The sequence below is a fragment of the Macaca nemestrina genome, chromosome 6 (genome assembly GCF_043159975.1).
Source record: "Macaca nemestrina isolate mMacNem1 chromosome 6, mMacNem.hap1, whole genome shotgun sequence".
NCBI classification, from domain to species: Eukaryota; Metazoa; Chordata; class Mammalia; order Primates; family Cercopithecidae; genus Macaca; species Macaca nemestrina.
This window is the reverse complement of record NC_092130.1, coordinates 70613617-70634961: the sequence shown is the minus strand read 5'-3', so window position 1 is coordinate 70634961 and position 21345 is coordinate 70613617. Positions and strand designations below refer to the sequence as shown.

The 21345-nt window shown below is 37.4% G+C and overlaps 1 protein-coding gene across 3 annotated transcripts in view; it reads left to right on the top strand.

The window, feature by feature from the left end:
- The window catches only part of LOC105471104 (mannosidase alpha class 2A member 1), a 175574-nt gene extending 154966 nt beyond the window's left edge, over positions 1-20608 (top strand). Inside the window, exons 20-22 of one of the 3 annotated variants that reach the window (XM_071098627.1) lie at positions 5786-5980; positions 16037-16147; positions 17836-20608. In XM_071098627.1, the coding sequence (XP_070954728.1) occupies positions 5786-5980; positions 16037-16147; positions 17836-17988 (459 nt within the window). In that variant the 3' untranslated portion in view covers positions 17989-20608. The other 2 variants (XM_071098629.1, XM_071098628.1) reach the window with 2 other exon arrangements.
- Positions 20609-21345: the final 737 nt, after the last annotated feature.

Below are 21345 nucleotides of genomic sequence, written 5' to 3'. Positions count from 1 at the left end.
CACCTCAAGCTTGGCATATCCAAAACACTCATTATCTCTCTTCCCTCCCAAACCTGACCCATTTCCAGTATTCCCCTCAGTCAACAGCAACCACCGTCCATCCAACTCCAAGACAGACATGGGTTCTGCCTGATAGACGCTTCTTCCCATCAGCCTTTTCTCACAGAGTAATTGCCGTCACCTATCTATCTCATTGCCTGAATATTTCAAATTTATAATCTTCTTTACTTCCACCACCCTAATCTAAACTAACTTCCTGTATTTCCTGGGTCTAGCCTATACACATCCACCCTGTTCTCTTTCTGCCATATGTCTGTTCTTAACCACCCAGAAGGCAGAATGTTTTTTGTTTTTTTGTTTTTTTCAAAGCCAAATCTAACTTTATTGCTTCCTGTTGAACCCTCTGATATCTTCTCATTGCTGTCAGTATGAAAGTCAAAATTTCTTACCATGGCCTCCAGAGCCCCTCATGTTATGGGCCCTGCATGTCCCCTAGGCATTGGCATGCCTTTTACTGTGTCTGCTTTAGGCCCACTGGTTTCTTTTAAGTTCCAAGTACTTTCCATCCCCTCCTCCCCACAGCACTTTTGCACACGGCCTGTTATCCTCTGCCTTTGGGACTCTTGGTGATAGTTCGATTAGTGCTTACTTCATCACCTGCTTCTGGACCGGATTAAAAGCTCTTACCCTATGCTGCCTCCAAACTGTGCATCTCACCTTCCTGCAAGTGTGTGATTATTTGACCCATGTCTTTTTCCCTCCTTTGGACCATAAACTCCATGAGAGTGGGGATTGTGCCTTTCTCTGCTTCTAGGATTGTTCCTGGCAGAGGACATGCCAAATATATGTCATATGAATGAATACCCAAATGCATAGATGAATGAACTGTTAGAGCACATTTTGCCGCTGTTTTTTTTTTTTTTTTTTTTTTTGCAATTCCTGCTTATTACCTTGTCTTCATATGCATGTTCCTTTCCCCCTACTAGATTCCAGGAACTTGTTGCCTTCATTTTCATATGTCCTTATATGTGGTAGACATACTTTAAATAAAATACTAGTTGATTGAATTAAATGGCAACAGCTAATTAAAGCAAAAATTCTTCCAGTATTTAGAATATCTTAGAAAAAAAAATTAGTATCCACTTTAGATGTCAAGAGCCATACCATTCTTGAGACTCATGTTTTAAATCAATTACTGACAAGACAGCCTAGTTTTAAGGACTAAATCTGCCTAGGAAAATCATTGTCTGAGTGCTGACAGCTACTGTCTTTTGCTCCTCCTGAAAAAGTTTCTGGTTTATATGACTTTATATTGACACTAATCTACAAAATTTCTGTTAACTACAACAATAAAAATGTTCACATCAAATCAATAAAGCTTTGACTTAGAAGTGAAATAATTTGTTTATTCCCATTCAGAACTCCTTGGATAGTAATTGATTTAAATTTAATCTAATGTTTTTATATTGGTTAAATTTTTCTTTTACTCAAGTATGGATTCTGGGTCTTCAATTAATGGTTTCTTTTAAATAAGAAATGAACTAGAGAAGAGAAAATACATTTTAATGTCTAGTGAAAATAATTAAAAAGACACTTAATTGAGGAAAGTTAATACCATGTAACTTGAATTTTCTAGAAAGCGTTCTTAATTTCAACTCAGACTCTAATATCTAAAATAATGATGGAGGGAATTGAAGAGGGGGGATACTTCCTGAATAGGAAGATATTTTAATGGGAAGCCCTGAGCATGACAGAGCCTCATGGAAATAATCCCGAGCTAAGTGGAAGTAAGTCCTGTCCTCAGAGAATTCTGCAGAGAGTCAGTAAAAACAAGGACTTGAATGATATCCACTGTGTGATATGTACAGGTGTCCAGCGAGGACTGTGGCTGCACAAGTTTGACCATCATTTATGCTAATCATCCTCAAAGGCCAATAGAAATGGAAAATAGGAATCATCTCTTTGGCATTGCCAGGATTGAATGTGTCCCCCAAGAGTTCATGTGTTGAAAACTTGGCTACCATTGTGGTAGTGTTGGGAGTGGGACCTTTGAGAGGCTTTTGGGTCATGGGGGATCTGCCCTCATGAATGAATATCATGGGAATGGGTTAGTTATTGCAGCAGTGGCTTTGTTATAAAAATGAGCTCTCTTGCATGCACTGTCTTGCCTTTCCACCATGTGATAACACAGCAAGAAGGCCCTCACCAGATGCCAGTGCTATGTTCTTGGACTTCCCAGCCTCCATAACTGTGAGCTGAATAAATTTCTTTTACAGATAAATTATCCAGTCTGTGGTATTCTGTTATGACAACAGAAAAATGGACTAAAAACAGGCATTGATGGCTTTAGGATTTGTTTCTTTGACCGTTTATCCTTACCCCTTTCCTGCTACTGATTGGTTAATAAGGCACTGAGCTAGGAACCTTGGAAATGTTCAAGTGTTAAAATTGTGTTGTTTTACCTTTAAATATAAGGAGAAGAAATTGGGAGAGATCAGATTAAAATCTTAAATGCTTATATGGTTTAGAAAAGTGACAGCATGAGGGAGGTCAACGATAAGGGTAAATACTTAGGTGACCAGAAGATCTACATTAAACTTGAGGACATATCCCACTAAGACCCACAACTCAGCTCCAGCTGATTGTTTCCACATGGGACTGAATGCCTGCCCAGGGTGACACAAATTTCCAGTTTCTTGGGTAAAAAACAAAAAATGTGTTTTGGGTTTTTTGGGATTGATTTTTTATTATGACTTTTTTATTAAAGAGTTGGCTTAAAAACAAAAAAAAAACTTTTCAATACCATACAGACCTACCAAAATGTGTATCTTCAAATTTGCCCCATAGTCTTCAGTCCTGGGCTACAGATATTTACCTCTAAATGTTATGATTCAATGCATTATTCTTCATTTTATCTCCTTTGTCTTTTTACCCCACCCTTTCTCTCTAGTGTTCTTGTTTCATTTATTTATATTGCATTTGCTTATTAAATTAATAGATTTACTTCAACAGACTTATTAAGTTCCCACCATGTTTCAAGTCAAACTGAATAAACAAAGGTAACTTTAAAAATGGTCTCTTACTATCTCACCATAATTTAACAGAATTTGATGTAAATGAAGTAGAAGCCTTTGATGTTTAAGGATCGTTTAACTCAAAGTGAGCTTAATTAAGGGCACCAAGGAGTCTAGCAGGAAGTTCTGACTTATGGAATAAGGGCTGGAACCCAGTGAGGAAGAGCTGTACTTTGTGTGGTTTAGATCAGAAGGTGCTAGAAACTTTCTTTAATGTCAGGCAGGCTGCAGAGAGAAAGCTACACTTATACTATCTGAAGCCTTCCAACTAACAAGAAATTAAATAAGATTTATAGTACTAGATTAGTTAAGTACAAGGCTGGGGGATTCATTTATAACTTAAACACATAAACTTTCCTGTAGAAAACATGTTTTTAAAACTTTGGGTTTATCATGTGACTTAGAGTGGAAAGGTAACCTTTGTAGAGATTAATTTAAATATCGATGGTTCAACAGTTAATATCTTGTTGAGCCTCTTGTTGCTGTAAAATATGATAAGAAAGTACATGAATGGCGGAACCCTGGGTGAGACTTTGCCACTCCAACCTGGCGGTGTTATTTGTTCATGGTGCTCTTAGGGTGGTGAACCACAACTCTTTTCTAAACTTCCTTAGCTTGCTAAGGATAGTAAACTACAGTTTTTAAATTCTTGAAGTCCTTAACATCCATGACGTTGTTTCCTTTTAAAAGACTGCCCGTCAAAATGTCTTTGAAACCGAATCTTGTTTTTTTTAATGCAAAGGTAGTTAAAAGGTAAAGCTTATCTTTTGATTCTAAAGGGAGCTCTGTTTTCTCTATAAGGTTGGATGTCTGGGGTGGCAGTTCCCAGCACAGGGTCACAGAGCAGTGTGTGGCTGACTCCATGAAATTTACCTGGGGAGGCTTTTCAGCTTTGCATTTTCAGGACCCCACCTCTCAAGATTTTGTAGATTTGGGATAGGACCCAAGAATCTGTGTTGATTAAAGGTACCCTAAGTCATTCTGTTGTATGGTTAATTTGGGGAAATACCAATGGTTAGGAAGAACTAATCTGATGTGGAGGATTGGTATATATGCACGTTATTGTTTCTGAGGTATAGAAGATTAATCAGGAAGTGTTCTGGCTATTCACTGGAGTGGCGAGGAATTACTCCAAGAGTGTAGAACAAAGCCAGAGCTTTCTCTGAATGTTTCTTGACCTAGAGTGGACTTAATACTTCCCAAATTTGTTTTCTTTTCTGTTTCAATCTTTTGTGTTTTATTACTCGTGAGTGACTTTGTCAGCAATCGTAACCTAGATTATGAAGTTCTTTGATCTTGGAGAGTACATTTAAAATATCTTGTTGAAATTATTCCTTTTATTCATGTTATTCTACAAGCTGCATTAAATTTCAGTATTGTTGGAGAATATTATTTTATATGCTTTATTTAATCTTTCTTTTAAAAAAATGTGGAATGGATACATTTTTTACAATTCTTTCAGACCTGATTTTTTGTCAGTATCTTAATATTGCAGTGTCCCTCTGCTGTCTTAAATTTTTCTTTTTCTCTCTCCATGGTCTGAATTGTAATGACATCTAATGTTAGCTTCTGGCACGATGCTAGTCACTTTTTGCTCGCACCCTTCTGTGCAATGCTAATCTGACATTCTGAATTTTAAGCTCTATATCTCTATAAATCCTGTCTTTTCACACAGATCAGTAGCCAAGCCTTTTATCTGAGCCTTATATTACAAAAAGGATGCAAAATCAGAAGATATCAATGGAGTAATCATTTAAAAAAATAAGATACAAAATTAAATTTGGTTCAAATATAACAGGTGATCAAAGGACCTTTCTGCATAAATTATTTTCTAAATTATTTGTGTCTGTTTTTACTCCTTAGGCATTATTGGTTAAGATTCTATGTCGTCTAGCATATTTAATCTACCAACATTAGTAGCTTATTTAATGTTTGAACCTACAGAAGTGTTGCCTTTAACCATATATCACAGCAAAGACTAAAGCATTTTAAATTATATGGAATAATCATATACTATGTAAGTGTGTGATAACTTCAGTAACGTATTTAACACTTCTACTTTTGGAATAAAAGTGAAACAATGGGCATTGATTTACCAAGTTGAAAGAAAACAATCAGATGATCTAGGCATGCCACCTGTGTTATTTATATTTTAAAATTGGATTTATTTTGAGAGTTTTGTTTTCTTTAAATTCTATTATTGGATAACATTTAGTTCCTATCATTTGGTAACATGGATGGACTTTAGCTTTGAATCAGTACGTGCCTTTATGGTCTTGTTAAGGTGTATAAATGAAACCACAAGAATATGGTGGACGAAACCTGAGAAGGGAGATAATATTTGATGATGCATAACATATAATCTATGTACAGCCCAATCCTTATACTTTGAGAGTTTTGTGATAGGTTGATAATTTTCATAAAAAGGTGTGCCTTGTCCTAAAATGTTTGTAGGAAATGTTTTCAGTATTTTTAGTATTAAATCAATGGGAGAGATATTTTAAACATATGAGTTAGATGTGCACTGTTTATTTTCTTGTATTGCTTACAACTAAACTTGATAGTTTATGGAGTGTTTTCTAAGACTGTTATTTATAAAATAAAACCAAATTATTCATATATTTTTATATTTAAACCTTCTCAGATAGTTCTTTAATGTGATGAGAACTGGAAATACAGACCTCTTAAACATTTTTGCTTTTTCTTGATAGGAAGAAGAAAAGAATTCGGTCAGTTATCCTTCTCTCCTTAGCCACATAACTTCTTCTTTCATGAATCATCCAGTCTTTCCAATGACAAATAAGTTCTCCTCACCTACCCTTGATCTGCAAGGTGAATTCTCTCCATTACAGTCATCTTTGCCTTGTGACATTCATCTGGTTAATCTGAGAACAATACAGTCAAAGGTATGTCTCAAAATATGTCTTTTTTTTTTTTTTTTGAGACGGAGTCTCGCTCTGCTGCCCAGGCTGGAGTGCAGTGGCGCGATCTCAGCTCACTGCAAGCTCCACCTCCTGGGTTCACGCCATTCTCCTGCCTCAGCCTCCCGAGTAGCTGGGACTACAGGCGCCCGCTACCTCGCCTGGCTAGTTTTTTTGTATTTTTTTTAGTAGAGACTGGGTTTCACCGTGTTAGCCAGGATGGTCTCGATCTCCTGACCTCATGATCTGCACGTCTCGGCCTCCCAAAGTGCTGGGATTACAGGCTTGAGCCACTGCGCCCGGCCTCAAAATATGTCTTATACAAAATTACTGTTTGTTATGTACTTGTTTTAAGGGGGTAAGGAAAGGGGAAAAAAGTATGCTTTATTATGCTTTGAGGAATTATTAACAGGGCTTCACCTTTAGCCGAAAGCTTCATGCCTTTCATTTGACTATTGCTCTGTATTTTAAAGCATATCCTGATACTAATTTACTCTTAAATTCTGTATGGCAAGCAGGTCAGGAAATATCATTAGTAGGTGGACAATCTGGGCCTTAAGTTTAGCACTACTGACTTTTCCCATTCATTTCTCCTTATTAGACAGTATCTCTCAGAAGCTAGAGAAATAGTACTTAGTTATTTCTGTATCAGAGACTTTGCATTTTCGTACCTTTCTCTTGAGAATCACTGCAACTCAGTTTCCCATTAGAAAACCAACTGTTTAGAAGAAATATTAGAGGAAAAGCATGGGGAAGTTTTATTAGTTATGAAATTTAATTTGGTTAGACTGCAGTTATATACATACCTGTTTTTAACATCAAAAAAATAGCATTTGGAAAGAACAAGAATTAGACATTTGACATTGTTCTTATGTGTTGCAAAGCTGTTTTGATATTGCAAATTGACATAGATTTAGCTAGAAATAGTAAGTGGTTATGGATTCTGTGGAAAATACCTCATGGTAAAGGCCTAAGTATGAAAAGAAGAGGATGCTCATGTTTAAAGAACATATAAAAGGTGAGAAATGTTTAATTTAGAACAAAGAACTAAAGCAATAAAGTAAGGATAAATGCCTATAATTTGAACGTTAGAGATTTACAACTTTATGTCTAAGATATAGGATAAAAAATATAATTTCTTTTTTTCCTTTATAGATTTTTAGTTGAGACACTTTTGAAAATAAAGGTCAGATAAACGGGAAAAATAGCAATAGTATATTGTACATGCTGTACCCATCACTTGAGAGAGGCCTTAGTTCAAAAGTGTATTTTTCCCAAGGCAGTGGTTTTGGGACTTTGCCTAAATAATGTTTTAACAAACAGCCATAAATCCTCTAGAGACAAGACAAAGAAGAAAGCATCTTCAGGCTTCCAAAAGGCAGGAAAATGTGGGAGGATAAATTTATGGGAAGAGTGAAGTCTGCTCCTAGATGTTCTGGCACTGCTGTCTCAGCTGATTAGCAAGCCTTGTAAAGGGGCCTGTCTTTAGACAAGAAAAGGCAGAGAGGCAGGGCTGAAGACCCCTTGTATTTGTAAATTGCTGTCCTGCCATCAAGCAGGCAGAAGAAGGGACAGAATGGCCCCCTGGTTTTTTTCCTTCTTCAGCTCAACAATCCTCAGTTTTTTGAGAGAGAAGTATTTTGGTTTCCTTCAGAGATAAGGAACTTATGCTTGGCTATGCAGGCAAACATATATGACTTGTAATAATTACTACAAGCAAATGCTTAAGGCGTGTGTGTGTGTGTGTGTATATATATATGGAAAGGCTTTTTAAAATCATGAGTGAACTTGCAGGATTTATTTCCTACCCGCTACATACCAGTTACTGCCATAGGCACTAGGGATACAATTGTGAACAAAACAGACAAATGCCCCTGCCCTTCTGGAGCTTAGAATCTAATGGGAGGAGAAAAATAAGAAAAAGTAAGAGAAATATATGTTAGATGGTGTTAAGTGTTATGAAGGAGTAAAAAGTGAAGAGCCATTCAGAGGAGGTAACACAATTTTGATTAAGGTGTGTAGAGAGGGCCTCACAGGGGTGATAATGGAGTAAAAATCTGAAGAGGGTCAGAGAATAAGAAACTCCTGCAGATTTCTGGGGGTAGAGTGCTCCAGGAAAAGAGCAAGTGTGAAGGCCCTGAGGCCGGAGAGATATGTGGCCAGAACAGAAGCTCCATGAGAGCTGTGCTTGTCCTTTATTCATTGCTATATCCCGGTAAAGAACAATGCCTGCACAAAGGATCTCAAAAACTACTTTGAATCAGTGAATTGTGTAGATGTTTTTTCTAGGATTCTGCTGTGGTTTTTTTGTAGGTCTACATTTTGGCTCCCTGAGGTGTCATGTCATAAATTAATGGGTTAAAAGAAATGGAAAGAATAGAGTAGAGGGCATCAAATACTCTGGGCTTCAGGTTACCACCGCCCAGCACAGATGGTAGAGGACATCAGCGACCTAAAGAACCCAGAAGCTTCTGGGGAGGATGGGTGGTCACTGTCCCTTAGCCTCACTTCTAGTTGGCTCCTCCACTGTAGTTGTTTTAAATGTGATTGTTTTCTGGAAGCAGCTGGAGCTGACTAGAGTCAGTGAGCATAGGGTTTTACCTTCTGTAAGCAAAGCCTGGAACTTGTTTTTTACGTCACCTTTTTTTAGTGGTCACTCACTTCTTCATATCCTTCCTGCTTTTGACTGTTTTCTTGTAATACAAATCTAATCCCTTCTCAGATGAAAAATCCCATTGCCTCTGGAATTGGCCTGAGCATTCAGGCCCTCTGCAGCCTGGCCTCTACTCACTGCAGCCACCTGGCTTCCGTTGTTCTTCGTGCCTTTGGACAGGTGGGCCACCCTCCCTACCTGTGGGCTGAGTGACTGCTGACTCAGCTACCATTTATAACATGAGGTTAATGTCACGTATTGCTGTGTCAGGTCTTTTGCTAAAAACAGATGAAATCCTATTGTGAAAGCCTTTTGAAAACAAAAGCACTTTGTAAACATACCTTGTTATCCTAATGACACTCCAACTTGGGTGCAGATTGGGGTTTTAGCAGAGGGAATAGAGAGCAACTTAACAACATAAAGATTTGACCAAGAGGATTAAAAACTGAAATGTTAATAATGCCTATTGATAACCACCATGCTGGCACATAATCATAACTAAATACTTGAGAGTTTTGCATTATCATATAATATCAGTTGGTGCCAGTTCCTGTGTTAGCCTTTGACTCTTAGCACATATTTATAACAGTTGTTTAAAAGCCCGGTAGTAATCCAAGAGGAAGGATTGGTCCATTCAAAACCACTTCTTTGAAGAATTGCCCTAACCTGATAATAGAAAGATAATCATTGAAGGGAACTGTTGTGGGTATTGATTCAAAGAAAGCTGTACTTACCAAGTGTCCAGTGTAATTCCATGCTCATACTAAAAGAAAGACCAAAATAACTCAATGAATAAGTGCAGAAGCCAGACCTAAGCATTTTGGTTGGGTTCCTGTTTCTGTGAGCTAGAAGCTTCCAATGTGCAATAATGGGCTGTTCATTTGGAGAATGCAACTCATTTTTCCCCTTGAAATAATGTCAAAATAGACATAGGTTCCAAGCAAGACCTGAAGTCTGCATTGCCTTGTATTTAAGTAAGCATTTTCCTAATCACCAGAGTATTTCATGAGACATGTGTTTGAAGGCCACTTTAGCATGATAAGGACACATATCTTCCTGCCTGACCAGCTCCTACAGCACCATGATAGAGATTGCCTTGCTTGGCCCTCCTCTGGGCCGCTGTCTAAAGGTTTCTCAGTTCTAAACCTCAGTTGGTTTTCTTGACTCCTGGGATAAGGGGTTATATATTCAAAGAACAGTGAGGGAGGCGAGTTGCAGGCTGCAGGTATAATAACCCACTGAGGTGGTTCAGCAGTTTCAACTACTAGTCCTCAGATTCGCTGTGTCTGGATCACACAGGGGAGATTTTAAACATAGAGACTTTTACAAATTTCCAGATCTCTGAGATTCTGATTCTATAGGGCTGGGGAGGAGAGCCTAGGAATTCATAATTTTTAGAAATTTTTCTGATGAAATTGCTGAGTTATCTCCATTTCCTAAATTAGGAAAGTAAGAGTTAGAGCTAAGTTAAATGATAAAAATAAAATCACTCAGCCGCAAATGGCAGAATCAGACCTACAGCCAGGCCTCTGAATCTCAGTGCTGTGTGTGGCCTCAGAGGGTAGCATTTGACTTTTTTAGAATTACTACATTTGTGTGTAAAAGTCTAAGCTTTCCGGGAATCCTCTATATTAGTAGATGAGTTTACATTTTTGTATAGACATATCTTGCTTTTAGACAGACATATCTTGCTTTTCTGCTTTATATCAATTTTTGGAAATGATTATATGCCATATATTTGTATTCAGATGAAGAGGGGAACAAACATCTCTTGAAGCCCTGCCTCACAACATGCTGCGTGGCCTCGCCCATTCCAGCCACTATCTACAAACTTACCCATTAGCCTTCCTATTCGGTTGACCCGTCTTTCAACTCTTTTCCTTGATCACCCCCTTTCCCTACACCATGAAGAGCTTGAGATACTACAAAGAAGCTTCTGTAAAGGTTTGAAACCTAGGAAACAGGAACACCACTCAAATATACTAAATGCAAAAGCCTTGTCATCAGGAAAGGACCATTATTTAAGAAGAAGGGAGATTGGGTAGAGAAGATGCTGGGAGGATCTCATGGGAGGACAGATCATGAGTCAGGCTTCTGAAGCTGGAGCTGCAGGTTCAGCCTGGAATAGAGGGACAAAGAGGAAGCTGGTTAAGCTCAGCTTCATGGAGCCATTCTACTTGGAATCACTTTAGAAAAGTGATATGTAGTTCAACTCTTTTTTTTTTTCTTTATTTTTAGATTATTTCCTTGACTTTTATATTTAGACGTATTTTATATAAGCATGATATATATATATATCTCTTTTTATTCTCTATGTAATTTATTTTGATTTGTATTTAACTGTTTCTTGCAAATAGTTAACCATCATTTCAATATCAGCAGCACTTACTGAATAAGATTTTATCTCTCCACTTGTTCATTCTGCCTCTTCTTGTCTTATAAAAGGCAGTTTGAGGATTTTACTTTGTCTTTCTTATAAGAATTGATTGGTGCTTTATTGATCTCCTAGCTTCTGGAAAGGTGAGAATTGTGAGAAAAAAAAATTCCTTTGTTGTACATATCTAAGAACAGCCGTTTACCTTCCCTTTCTTTCTGTCATTTTATCTTGTTGATCAAAACAGGATAGCTATTATTGGACATTTTAATGAGCACCCTAAAAAATGAATTTATGCTGGTTATTTCCTGTCTTTGGACTTATAATGAAGCATGTAATTTTCTAACCTTTCCAGCTGCTAGAATGCACTAGAGATGAGTGTTAGGTATTTTCAAAGAATCTGAGTGGGTTGGAGACATTTTCCCACCAGATGTGTAGCCGTGCCTTAATCTATGTGCACCTTACTAACTCTGTGAGGGGGGTGGCGTCCCATGAGTCCTGGAGAATTTGGCCAAAGTTATGGTCCCTCTTTTCCCCATAAATGGTGGGTGCACACATAGTGTTTACTACAGTTTCCAAAAGTTTACTGTTTCTTTTGGTACGAGAGAAGAATGACATAACTCACATCTTAAGATCTTCGGTAGAGGACTATTCACCTGCTTTTTCCTTAGAAGAAACTGTCATATGTGTATAATTTCCAGAATGGCCTTAAATCCTATTTGAAGTGGGGTAAATGGATAGGTGGATAGGTGGTAGGTGGAAGGAAATTACAATTTCCAAAGCTTGATTTCTGAATTGATATATTTTTTGATAAGTTACAGTTTTATCTCTGCTGGAACCATCAGTCAATACTCCCCTTTTTCAGCCATAAATTGGAGGGGTTATCTCCTTTAGTTTACAGTATTTTGTTATTTTACATCAAAAATAATTTTTATCTTTTCTCTCCTGGCTAGGTATCTATGAGCACAAATTCGTAGCTAGTGCAAAGGTAGGAGAAGGAAGCTGTTAAAAGCTTAAACTTTGGAATCAGATGTCCTGGGTATGAGCGTGTCTGCTTCACTTTCTAACCATGTGACTTAGAGCAAGTCACTTAACTCTCTGAGTCTCACCCTCCTCCGTAGTAACATGGAGATGGGAATAATACTTACCTTAGAGATGTTCTGAGGATTGGAGATAATTTTAGTGTCAGTAAAGCGCTTAGAACAGTGTGTGGCACATAGTAAGCCCTATGAGTGCTTGACAAGTAAAGGTTCTTACCTGTGATAGTTCAGTCATGAACAATGGCGATTATCACTAATAATGAGGTAAAAACATTGGCACTTCTTTATAAATTAGAGGTTGACATTTATTGCCAGAGTGTAAATCTTGATGTCATTTTGACTTATTCCTGATATTTTAGGTTGGTACAAAAGTAATTGCAGTTTTTGCTATTAAAAGTAATGGCAAAGCTACAATTACTTTTGTACCAACTTAATACTTTGTTACTAATTCCTCAGATATTTAAAAATAACATATCTAAAATTGTCTGTTTGCCAGTCATTGTGCCAAGTGCTTTACATGAACTTTAAAGCTCTCACAACAACACTAAGAAGGTAGACAGTATTTTCATCCCATCTTACAGAATAGGAAAGTAACTGACCTAGAGATACGATAGTTAACTGTCTAGGGCACACAGCCGTTAAATGTGGTCCTGGGAGCACACGCAGGTGTGTCTGAGTCCAGATGGCTTCTCAGAACCTTATACTGTCTTGCATGGGAACAAGAAGGGAGAGGGAGCACTGAAAATATGAGGGAATACACTGTCTATTTTTCTTGTGTCCTCAGTAATAATAGGACACCTACAGAAGGATATCCCAACCATTGGTGGGAAAAGACTTAAGGGCTAATCCAGGATCACTTGTGGTCATTGCTGTTTGAGTATAAGAGAGAATGCTTTGTGATAGAGATTTTCCCGTATATTTACATATTTTAATACAAACTCATATACCATCTCAAATATTTCAAAGGTTGCTGTGAGATAAAATGAGTTAATTGATGAAAAGCATTCTGCACAGGGTATGGCACACAGCAAGTGCTCAACAGGTATTAGCAATGACTGATATTGTCACTGCAGTTGACCCTCAGTCCTCAGAGGGACTCTTCACATGTCCCGCTTAGCTTGCTGAATTTGTAGAGGTTTACTCAAAGTCACATAAATGGTTCATGGTAGAAAAAGTCATTGGTCTGATCCAGCTTTCTCTAAGCGCCGCTTTATCTGATGGCTTCATTCTGCAAACCAAATCACCTTTCCCCATACTCCACCAAGTTGCTGGAAAAGCCTCAGAGGCCCAGCTTAGTCTGTGAGCTGAATGTTGGTTTTATCCCCTGAATTAAGTTTGCAATGGGTTTTCTCTGTGCAACTTTTGAATATGCCAGCCTTACTTCAGTAATCCAGCCTTGAAAGTGATCTAATCTGTTTTACAAAGATAGTTACCTACCACAGTGCTTGGCACAGTTTCAAAAATTGTAAATTTTCTTCCCCACATCCTCCCGTTTTATGGGGTCCAGATATTACTAATGCATTAATGAATGTAAAAGCAGTTCTTCCAAAATGTGTTTACTCTCCTAGAGCATACAGTGTAACTACTTAAAGGTATCTGTTTTCCTGCATGCATATTCAGTTTAAATTCACAGTTTCCCTACTTTGAAAAACAGTTTTCTTGGAAATAAATGTCTAGACAGACTTTGAAACTGAAAAACTGCTGCTTTGCCTCAGGTATTTTTGCTTGAAAACTGATACTTTCATGAATATTTGATTTTTTAAAAACTTGGACAAAGATGATTGCTATTTCAGTTTGTTCTTACAAAAGTGATGTAATTTTAGTTTTGAGAGAAAGTATAACTTTTTCTATCAGTGAAAGTTAATTTTTATGACTTTTATCTCTATTTTTGTATTGTTGGTTTAAATTCCTTGTAGAATTCAAATGTAGAATTCCAAAGGTGTTTCCCTCCCCTTTTTTTGTCCCCTTCTGTTGCTATAAAGGCCTTAGGAATTCATTATTCCAAGAGCAAATGTGTTGCAGGAATTGTAGCAATGCATGCTATCAAGTGATAAGTAAGGATGGACCCATGAGTTAAAAAGGCCAAATGCTTTAGGTTAATAGTGATATGTGCTTTTAAAAGAGCTTAATGAAGAGGGTTTCTAACCTGTTAATCTGAATACAGACTTTGTTATGATTTTGATATATGACTCTAGACATATAATTTAGGAGTTCCCTGAGTCTTTAGCTACAAAGTTGTAATGTCAATAAAGGAAATTTATGCTAATGGCTTCCTGTGTGCCAGACACTTACCAGATCTTCGTTAAGCTATTTCATTTCATTTCATCTTCATTTTATGGAAAAGGAAAACCTGGTTTTGTTGAAATCCACAGCCAGTAAATTGCAGAGCAAGGATCCAAATCTCCAGGTGTCTCACTCCCCACTCAGGCTCTGAACCACTCTTACTGCACAGCTCCTGCACTAGCGCATTCTGCCCTACACGGCAGCGTGAGGCTACTTACATAGTATTTTCAACAGGTTAATCCACACAGTGACTCCATGAAGGAAATAATACAAGCATTACCTCCATTTTGCAGGCAAAAAAATAGATATTTAGGAAGAAGAAATTACTATTCTAAGGTTTCACAGTTGGCACATGATAGAGTCCTCTTTGTTTTTCTTTGGGAGATCTAATGATACCATAAATGAAGGATTTGCTATTTATTTTTATACTACATGGGGAGGGTGTTTTAAATGTATTGAAATGCATTAGAAATTTTTATTATATGATTTAAAATTGCTGTGTGTATCTTGGTCTTGTGATGACTCAGAATTCCTTAAATGACTTTTCCTTCAAACAAAATCTTAGTAGTACCACTACAAAATATCAGTGTGAAACATCATAACATAGGTTATTCCAGCCAAGACTCTGAGGTGAGGACAGCTTTAAACCGTTCAGGCACATTAAAATCAAATCGGTGGTGGAGATTCTGGCAGCTCTTCAGGAAAGATGTCTCTTTAGCACATTAAAAACTCTTATCCCCTGGTGCGGATGATCAAGAGTTTGGGCATATTCCTGTCTGTGACCAGAGAACAGAGGAAAGAATCAGTTTTATCACAGTGTCAGTGCTAAGCAGCACATGACTCTTTTTTTCAAAAACCGTATGTTTCTTAATTTTTCCAGGGATTTTAAATTCATTTATCTTATCATAAACACCTTCCAACTTTTCGAAACATAAAATTTATTAAGATAATTGTATTTTATAATATTCAGAGGCCTGAACCATTCATGACATTGATACTTAAATGGATATGAGAAATTTTATTGTGAGAAAAGGTATACTGACCCTCTTAGCTGACTTGTCATGTGGATATTTTTATTTTTGCCTGCCCATCCACAATAGCTTCTGTAGTATCAATTTAAATGATACATCAAACTGATAAATGTGAGCTGGCCTACCAAGTGAAAGCATAACTAAATTTAAATAGCTCTAATATAAAAATAATGAATCAATACATCAAAGATTAAGAATGCAGTTAGCAAAAATTAGTGTTCAATAAAGAAGCGTGTGTGGCTTCTAAGTTAGATGGTATATCATTCAATGACCAGATAAGGACTAAGTTCAGGTGTAGTTTATTCAACTGACATGTGTGTTCAAAAAGTAAGATGAAAACAAAATGCTTTATTTGAAGAAACTTTGATAAAACAAATAATATATGGACATAAGGAAACCTAAGATTATAGGAGAAACCAAGGCATGAGGTTACCTAACAAGTAACCTTAGAACATAATCTCATCTGGCTCAGTACAGGTAGGAGAGGATGGTAGCAGGTGAATGGACAGTGAGCATGGACCTGAGGAGAAATGAATTTGCCTAACTTTCTTGCTAAATAAATGTGCTTTTGGATGCTGACATCAAGAGAGTGGTGTGTGAAGTACTGTAAATATTTGCTTTATTGTCTGCGCGGTGTGACTCCATTCTGCTCATTTGCAGGTGGGCAGTGGGCATTCCAATGAGGCAGCTTTAATCCTCCACAGAAAAGGGTTTGATTGTCGGTTCTCTAGCAAAGGCACAGGGCTGTTTTGTTCTACTACTCAGGGAAAGGTAAGTTGAAAAGGTTATTTTTGCTTACTGTTAATGTGCTTTGAAATCTCTTTCTGCAAAGAATCTTGACAATAAGATCATATTTCATTGCCTCTTTACTGTCTCAGTTTCATCAGTCTGCAAATTAGTTTGAATCTCCCCATCTGAAAAATACACTTTCTCAAAACTTCAGCCTGCTTTCCTTGTCAGCATCAAAAGGCATAGCTGGAGTTTATGCACATTTGAAGGCAATGCTCTTGTCATTTCCTCGGCCTTCTATTTCCAGCCTACAAAGTGCCTTGTTCCCAGTCCCCCAGTTTTCTCCTCCTCCGAACCATACATGCTCACATATCATTTAGTTCAGCACTGGTACACCTAAGTCCTACAGAGGCCAAGGCAAGTTTATAGTAACTGAAGCTTTATAGAGGTAGCCATAAAGAAGCAACTGGGAAAATTGAGACTGTAGGCTAGTAGGATAATCTACCCACAGCCCAGGAGGCAGCCGTACGTAGCACCAATCAGTTGTTTTCCCTTGGGAAATAAATGTAGGTCTTGGTCTTCTGATTAATGCAGATTTGCATATGAGTCAACACTGTGCAGGCCAAACAGATCCTCAGTCTGAACACAGCTTGCTGGCTGCCTATTTGTTATTTCTCTTCAAGTTGGTCTTTCTGGCAGTTCCATCAAGCCTGTCCTTGGAAGGAAACAAACCTCCAATCTCCTGCCTTTGTCACTGAAAGGGCCATGACTCAGAGAAGGCAGCTGGGCTGATTTAGGCACACAGGCAGGTCTGCCTCACCAGGCAGCTCAGCTGACCCAACTTTCCTCCAAAACCCCATAAATAATGCTGTAGACCAGACTCAAGTGATTCAGTTCCAATCCTACAAATTAGCGTGTGTGGGGCCCAAAAAGAAAAGAAAAATGTGGTAGGAGCCCTAAACCTACTTAGATAGATTAGCTTCTACATTTCTTTTACCCTACCCTGCTTGGAGTTGATGCCAAGAAAGCACTGATATTTTTATTACTTTTTTATTATACTGTATTTGCACTCTATCTTATTGTTGATGATCTAAGTATACTTGGTTCTGAGCATTCTGACATTAAGGCCTTGAATCATAAGGGGGTTATATGAGACAGATAACATGGCAGCAGTGAGGGAAACACTTTTCAAATGACCTGTCCACTCTATAGACTGGGACTCAATGACATAATGATCCTTCCTTGTAGTGAGCCAGTGTGCTCTCTCTCAACTCTGTTGGAACAGGAAAAAGTGGTTGAGGACTACCATTGTTAGGGATAAGTATGGACTAAAAGAGAATAAGGATGTTTTTAAAGCTTCTTGGCCATTGGGTGTCCTTTCTTTTATTGAAAAAGCCCCTGTGCATGATAAAATTCTCAAGCAATACAAAAAGGAATGCAGAATATGTTGCTCATGACCATTGCTGGTTTCCTGTTTCCTTCCAAGGATAGTCTATATGTTCAAGCATGTATATATGTATATTTAATTCACCCTTTTTTCCATAAAAGAGAACTTATATATGTATGTTTAATAACTTATGTATGTATATTTACTCCACCCTTTTTTCCTCAAAAGAGAATTTCAACATACTGTTTTATTCCTTCTCATACTGATTTTCACAGAATATATAGTTGTGCTGCTAATCTTCAAAGTTGATCTAAATATGCAAATTTTATCATTTACTTTTCAGATGTTGGTACAGAAACTTTTTAACAAGTTTATTGTCGAAAGTCTCACACTTTCATCATTATCCTTGATGCATTCACCTCCCGGCACTCAGAATATAAGTGAGATCAACTTGAGTCCAATGGAAATCAGCACGTACCGAATCCGGTTGAGGTGAACCTGACTTTCACATTTAGATTGAGAATCATTGGCTTTTATACCTTTCTTGGTTTGACGTGCAATAAAGAAGCACATTATTTTAGCTTCTGGCTACTGTGAGAAGATAAATTCTGTGATTCTGTGATTTTTTTTTTCTTTTACCACTACAGTAAGAAAAAAAAAAAAAAGCCATGCTATCGGTCAAGTTTCTTTTTTTTTAAACTTCCTCCCATGAACTACCACCATCAGTATGAATTGATGCAACAAATGAAGGAATATTTAAAGACAGCCTCTCAACAGATTGTATCTCAGGTTAAATGCTAACTAATTATGTCTGTGTTGGGGGTTGTGAAGAGATTCTTAAAATATCTGTGTGCTGATCCTTCATTAGTTTTACAAAAATACCTATTTGGCTGAAATGGAATAAAGTGTTTGTGGGTAAAAGCTAATGGCCAAAATGGTTGCAATCATTCATACTAGTTTGAAAAATTATGTGTTGAAATAAGTGGAAAAGTGCAATCTATCCACCCTTATGATTAACATAGTTGATTTTTATACCTTTTTCTGGTGTACCTCTTGACCTCTTCCTTCCCTTCCTACCCTTTCTAAGTATTTCCAGAAATACCTGATTTTGAATCATTCAACAGTAGAAAAAGAGGCATATTTTCATTACTTGACAATGTGGGATGGGTGCAATTTATTCCATCTTCACTAAAATAGAAGCAATTCCATAGGTACCATAAACCTATTTTAGGTACCACAAGGTGTCTTTTTACACAGCTCATTTGAATACAGGTGTTCTGAGAAGGGGTTTCTATTTTAAAATTACCATATCAAAATAAATGTGCCTTATTTTTTTATAAGTCTTGTTAAATCAGTGTCCATATTACTGTCTGGGGAAGGGGGAATGTTGCGGGATCGGGGAGAGGGGTGGGTACTTTCTATGACACATAAATTGTGTAATTTTTGCCTGACAATGCCGGCCACATTCTGATCTGTTTCATTAAATTTGTGGTGATGTTACTCTAAACATTTTGACTATTTGAATGTACTGAGACGTCGGAAAACAAAATAAGGAAGGAAAATATTGTTAATTAAAATATGCTGCTGCCAAGGAAACTGCAACTTGAAGCAAGGATTTTGTAAAATGCAAAATCCAGCTACTGTTTCCATTTCACAGTAGTTAACTATATTAAAGAGAGAATGCTTTAAAATTGATCTTGTTTTGAAACCCACTTTTATGTAGCTCATCATGGTTTATCTAACTAAGGAATATGTTTGTTCATTCAATTCTCAACTTTTGTATGTGCTAACCTTAATGAAGTTCTGAGCCCGTGTGCCATTACAGTGCTTTTAATAAAATTTATTTGGGATTATTGTTTCCTTAACATTAAAATAATAGCAACATTTAGACTATTCAGTTTTAGCATAGAAAGGAGTCTTTGAGTATGTACAGTTTTGAAAATTCTCTTTGAGTTAATCGATTTCGTATTCTGTGGCTTTCAACCTCCATTTACCTTTTGTCTTTCCAACATCTTTATAGAGAAATAAAAACCCAATTTCTCTTTCACCATATAGTTTGATTATCATCTGGATTTTGACTCAAGATGCAGCTCCCAAGATTATTGTTACATTAAATTCATAAACTCATTTGCCTTTAATAATTAAGGAAACAATACCAGTGTTGATAAAGATATTACAAGGGGTAATTTCATGCAATAAACATGTACTGTAAGTTTTCTTCCACATTTTTTGGGAAAAAACTAAAAAAAGAAGAAGGACTTCCTTTTTGTGGACATCTACAGATGTTAGGGTTGCCAGAAGCAAACCCCAGGAATGAGATCAGTATTTTCATTGCATCTTAAATGTAAAACCTTCCTGTGGGAGTTCAGTGTGTTCTGTGGTTAAGTGGGTGTGCTTAATCATTCTGGAAATTCTGATCAGATGAAATAAAAAAAAAAAATCTTGATGCAATAACAGTGATTTTGCCACTTCTGGTTGTTTGAGATGGATCTGTCCCATGTTAGTCTGGGGTTTTATTCAGCTTGTGTTGCTACCAGCAGTTCACAGGTAAAGCAGAAATTCTCTTTAACCAGCAAGTTTCTGCTTTTTAAAGTTACTTTTAGAATAAATCATCAGGGAAATGAAGAGAGGATGCTTTTGCTTTGGGTTGTGGTCAAAAACTGATTAAATAATGTAATGTCTCTGGCACACACTAAAAACCATACACTTCAGTTGTGATCTCAGTGGCATATTTATTTGGTTAGGTTTCATTACATTTATTATTACAGATGTTCAATTGACCAGATAGTTCAGTGTTTCCTTTCCTTTTTTTGGAAATTTTGAGTTTGTGACTGCAGTGTTCAAGAACTCAGCATCCTTATTTTCTACAAATACTGATTAAAATAAAATGCTGTAAAATGCGTTGTAAAACATTATCATGATCTTCCCATACCTTTGTTGTACTTGTGCCGAAATGTTTTTATATTCCTTTGTCTGGAAGAAAATGTTTGCCTTCATTTTGATCATTTTGTTCACCTTGGAATCAACAGGTTTTGATATTTTTCTCTTGGGAGATTTTATATCTTTTTGGGAATATGTAATATAAGATCTCTAATAAAAGATAATCTTATCATGTACATGGCCCTCTAGAGTAGTTCTTAATCCTATTTTGTAAACATGGTTTAAAACATAGTGAAAGGGTAGGGGGAGTAGTGAGGGTCTGTTCTTTGTTCCTTCATGATGGATTGCTTTTTTTTTTTTTTGACAGAGTCTTTGCTGTCACCCTGCAGTGATGCAATCTCAGGTCACTGCAACCTCCGCCTCCTGGGTTCAAGCAGTTCTCTGTCTCAGCCTCCCAAGTGGCTGGGATTACAGGCACCCACCACCACTCCTGGCTAATTTTTGTATTTTTGGTAGAGACAGGGCTTCACCATCTTGACCAGGCTGGTCTTGAACTCCTGACCTCGTGATCCACCCACCTCGGCCTCCCAAAGTGCTGGGATTACAGGTGTGAGCCACCATACCTGGCCTGGATTGCTCTTTCTTTAGTCCAGTTGTAGTTAGAAAATGTAGAGAGAAGATTGTAGATGGGTGGTGTCGAGTGTTACATCTGGGTTTGGAGGCACCTTTCAGGTTGAAGTCTAGGGACCTTCCTAGCACCTGTGCCCCACGGGGCCTTCTGAGCCCATTAGGAGGTAGGTAGATTGTGGTCAGATTCCATATATAAGCAGGACAAAGTTGTGGAGGGGAGTAAGCTCAGACATGAAGCTAAGAAGGTCCATGTGAGTTGATCTAGAAGGGAGGGTGGGTTGAAAGAGTCGGATCTGGAGTCATCCTCCAGCCTGCTGGCCCAGACTACTACACAACGTTAATA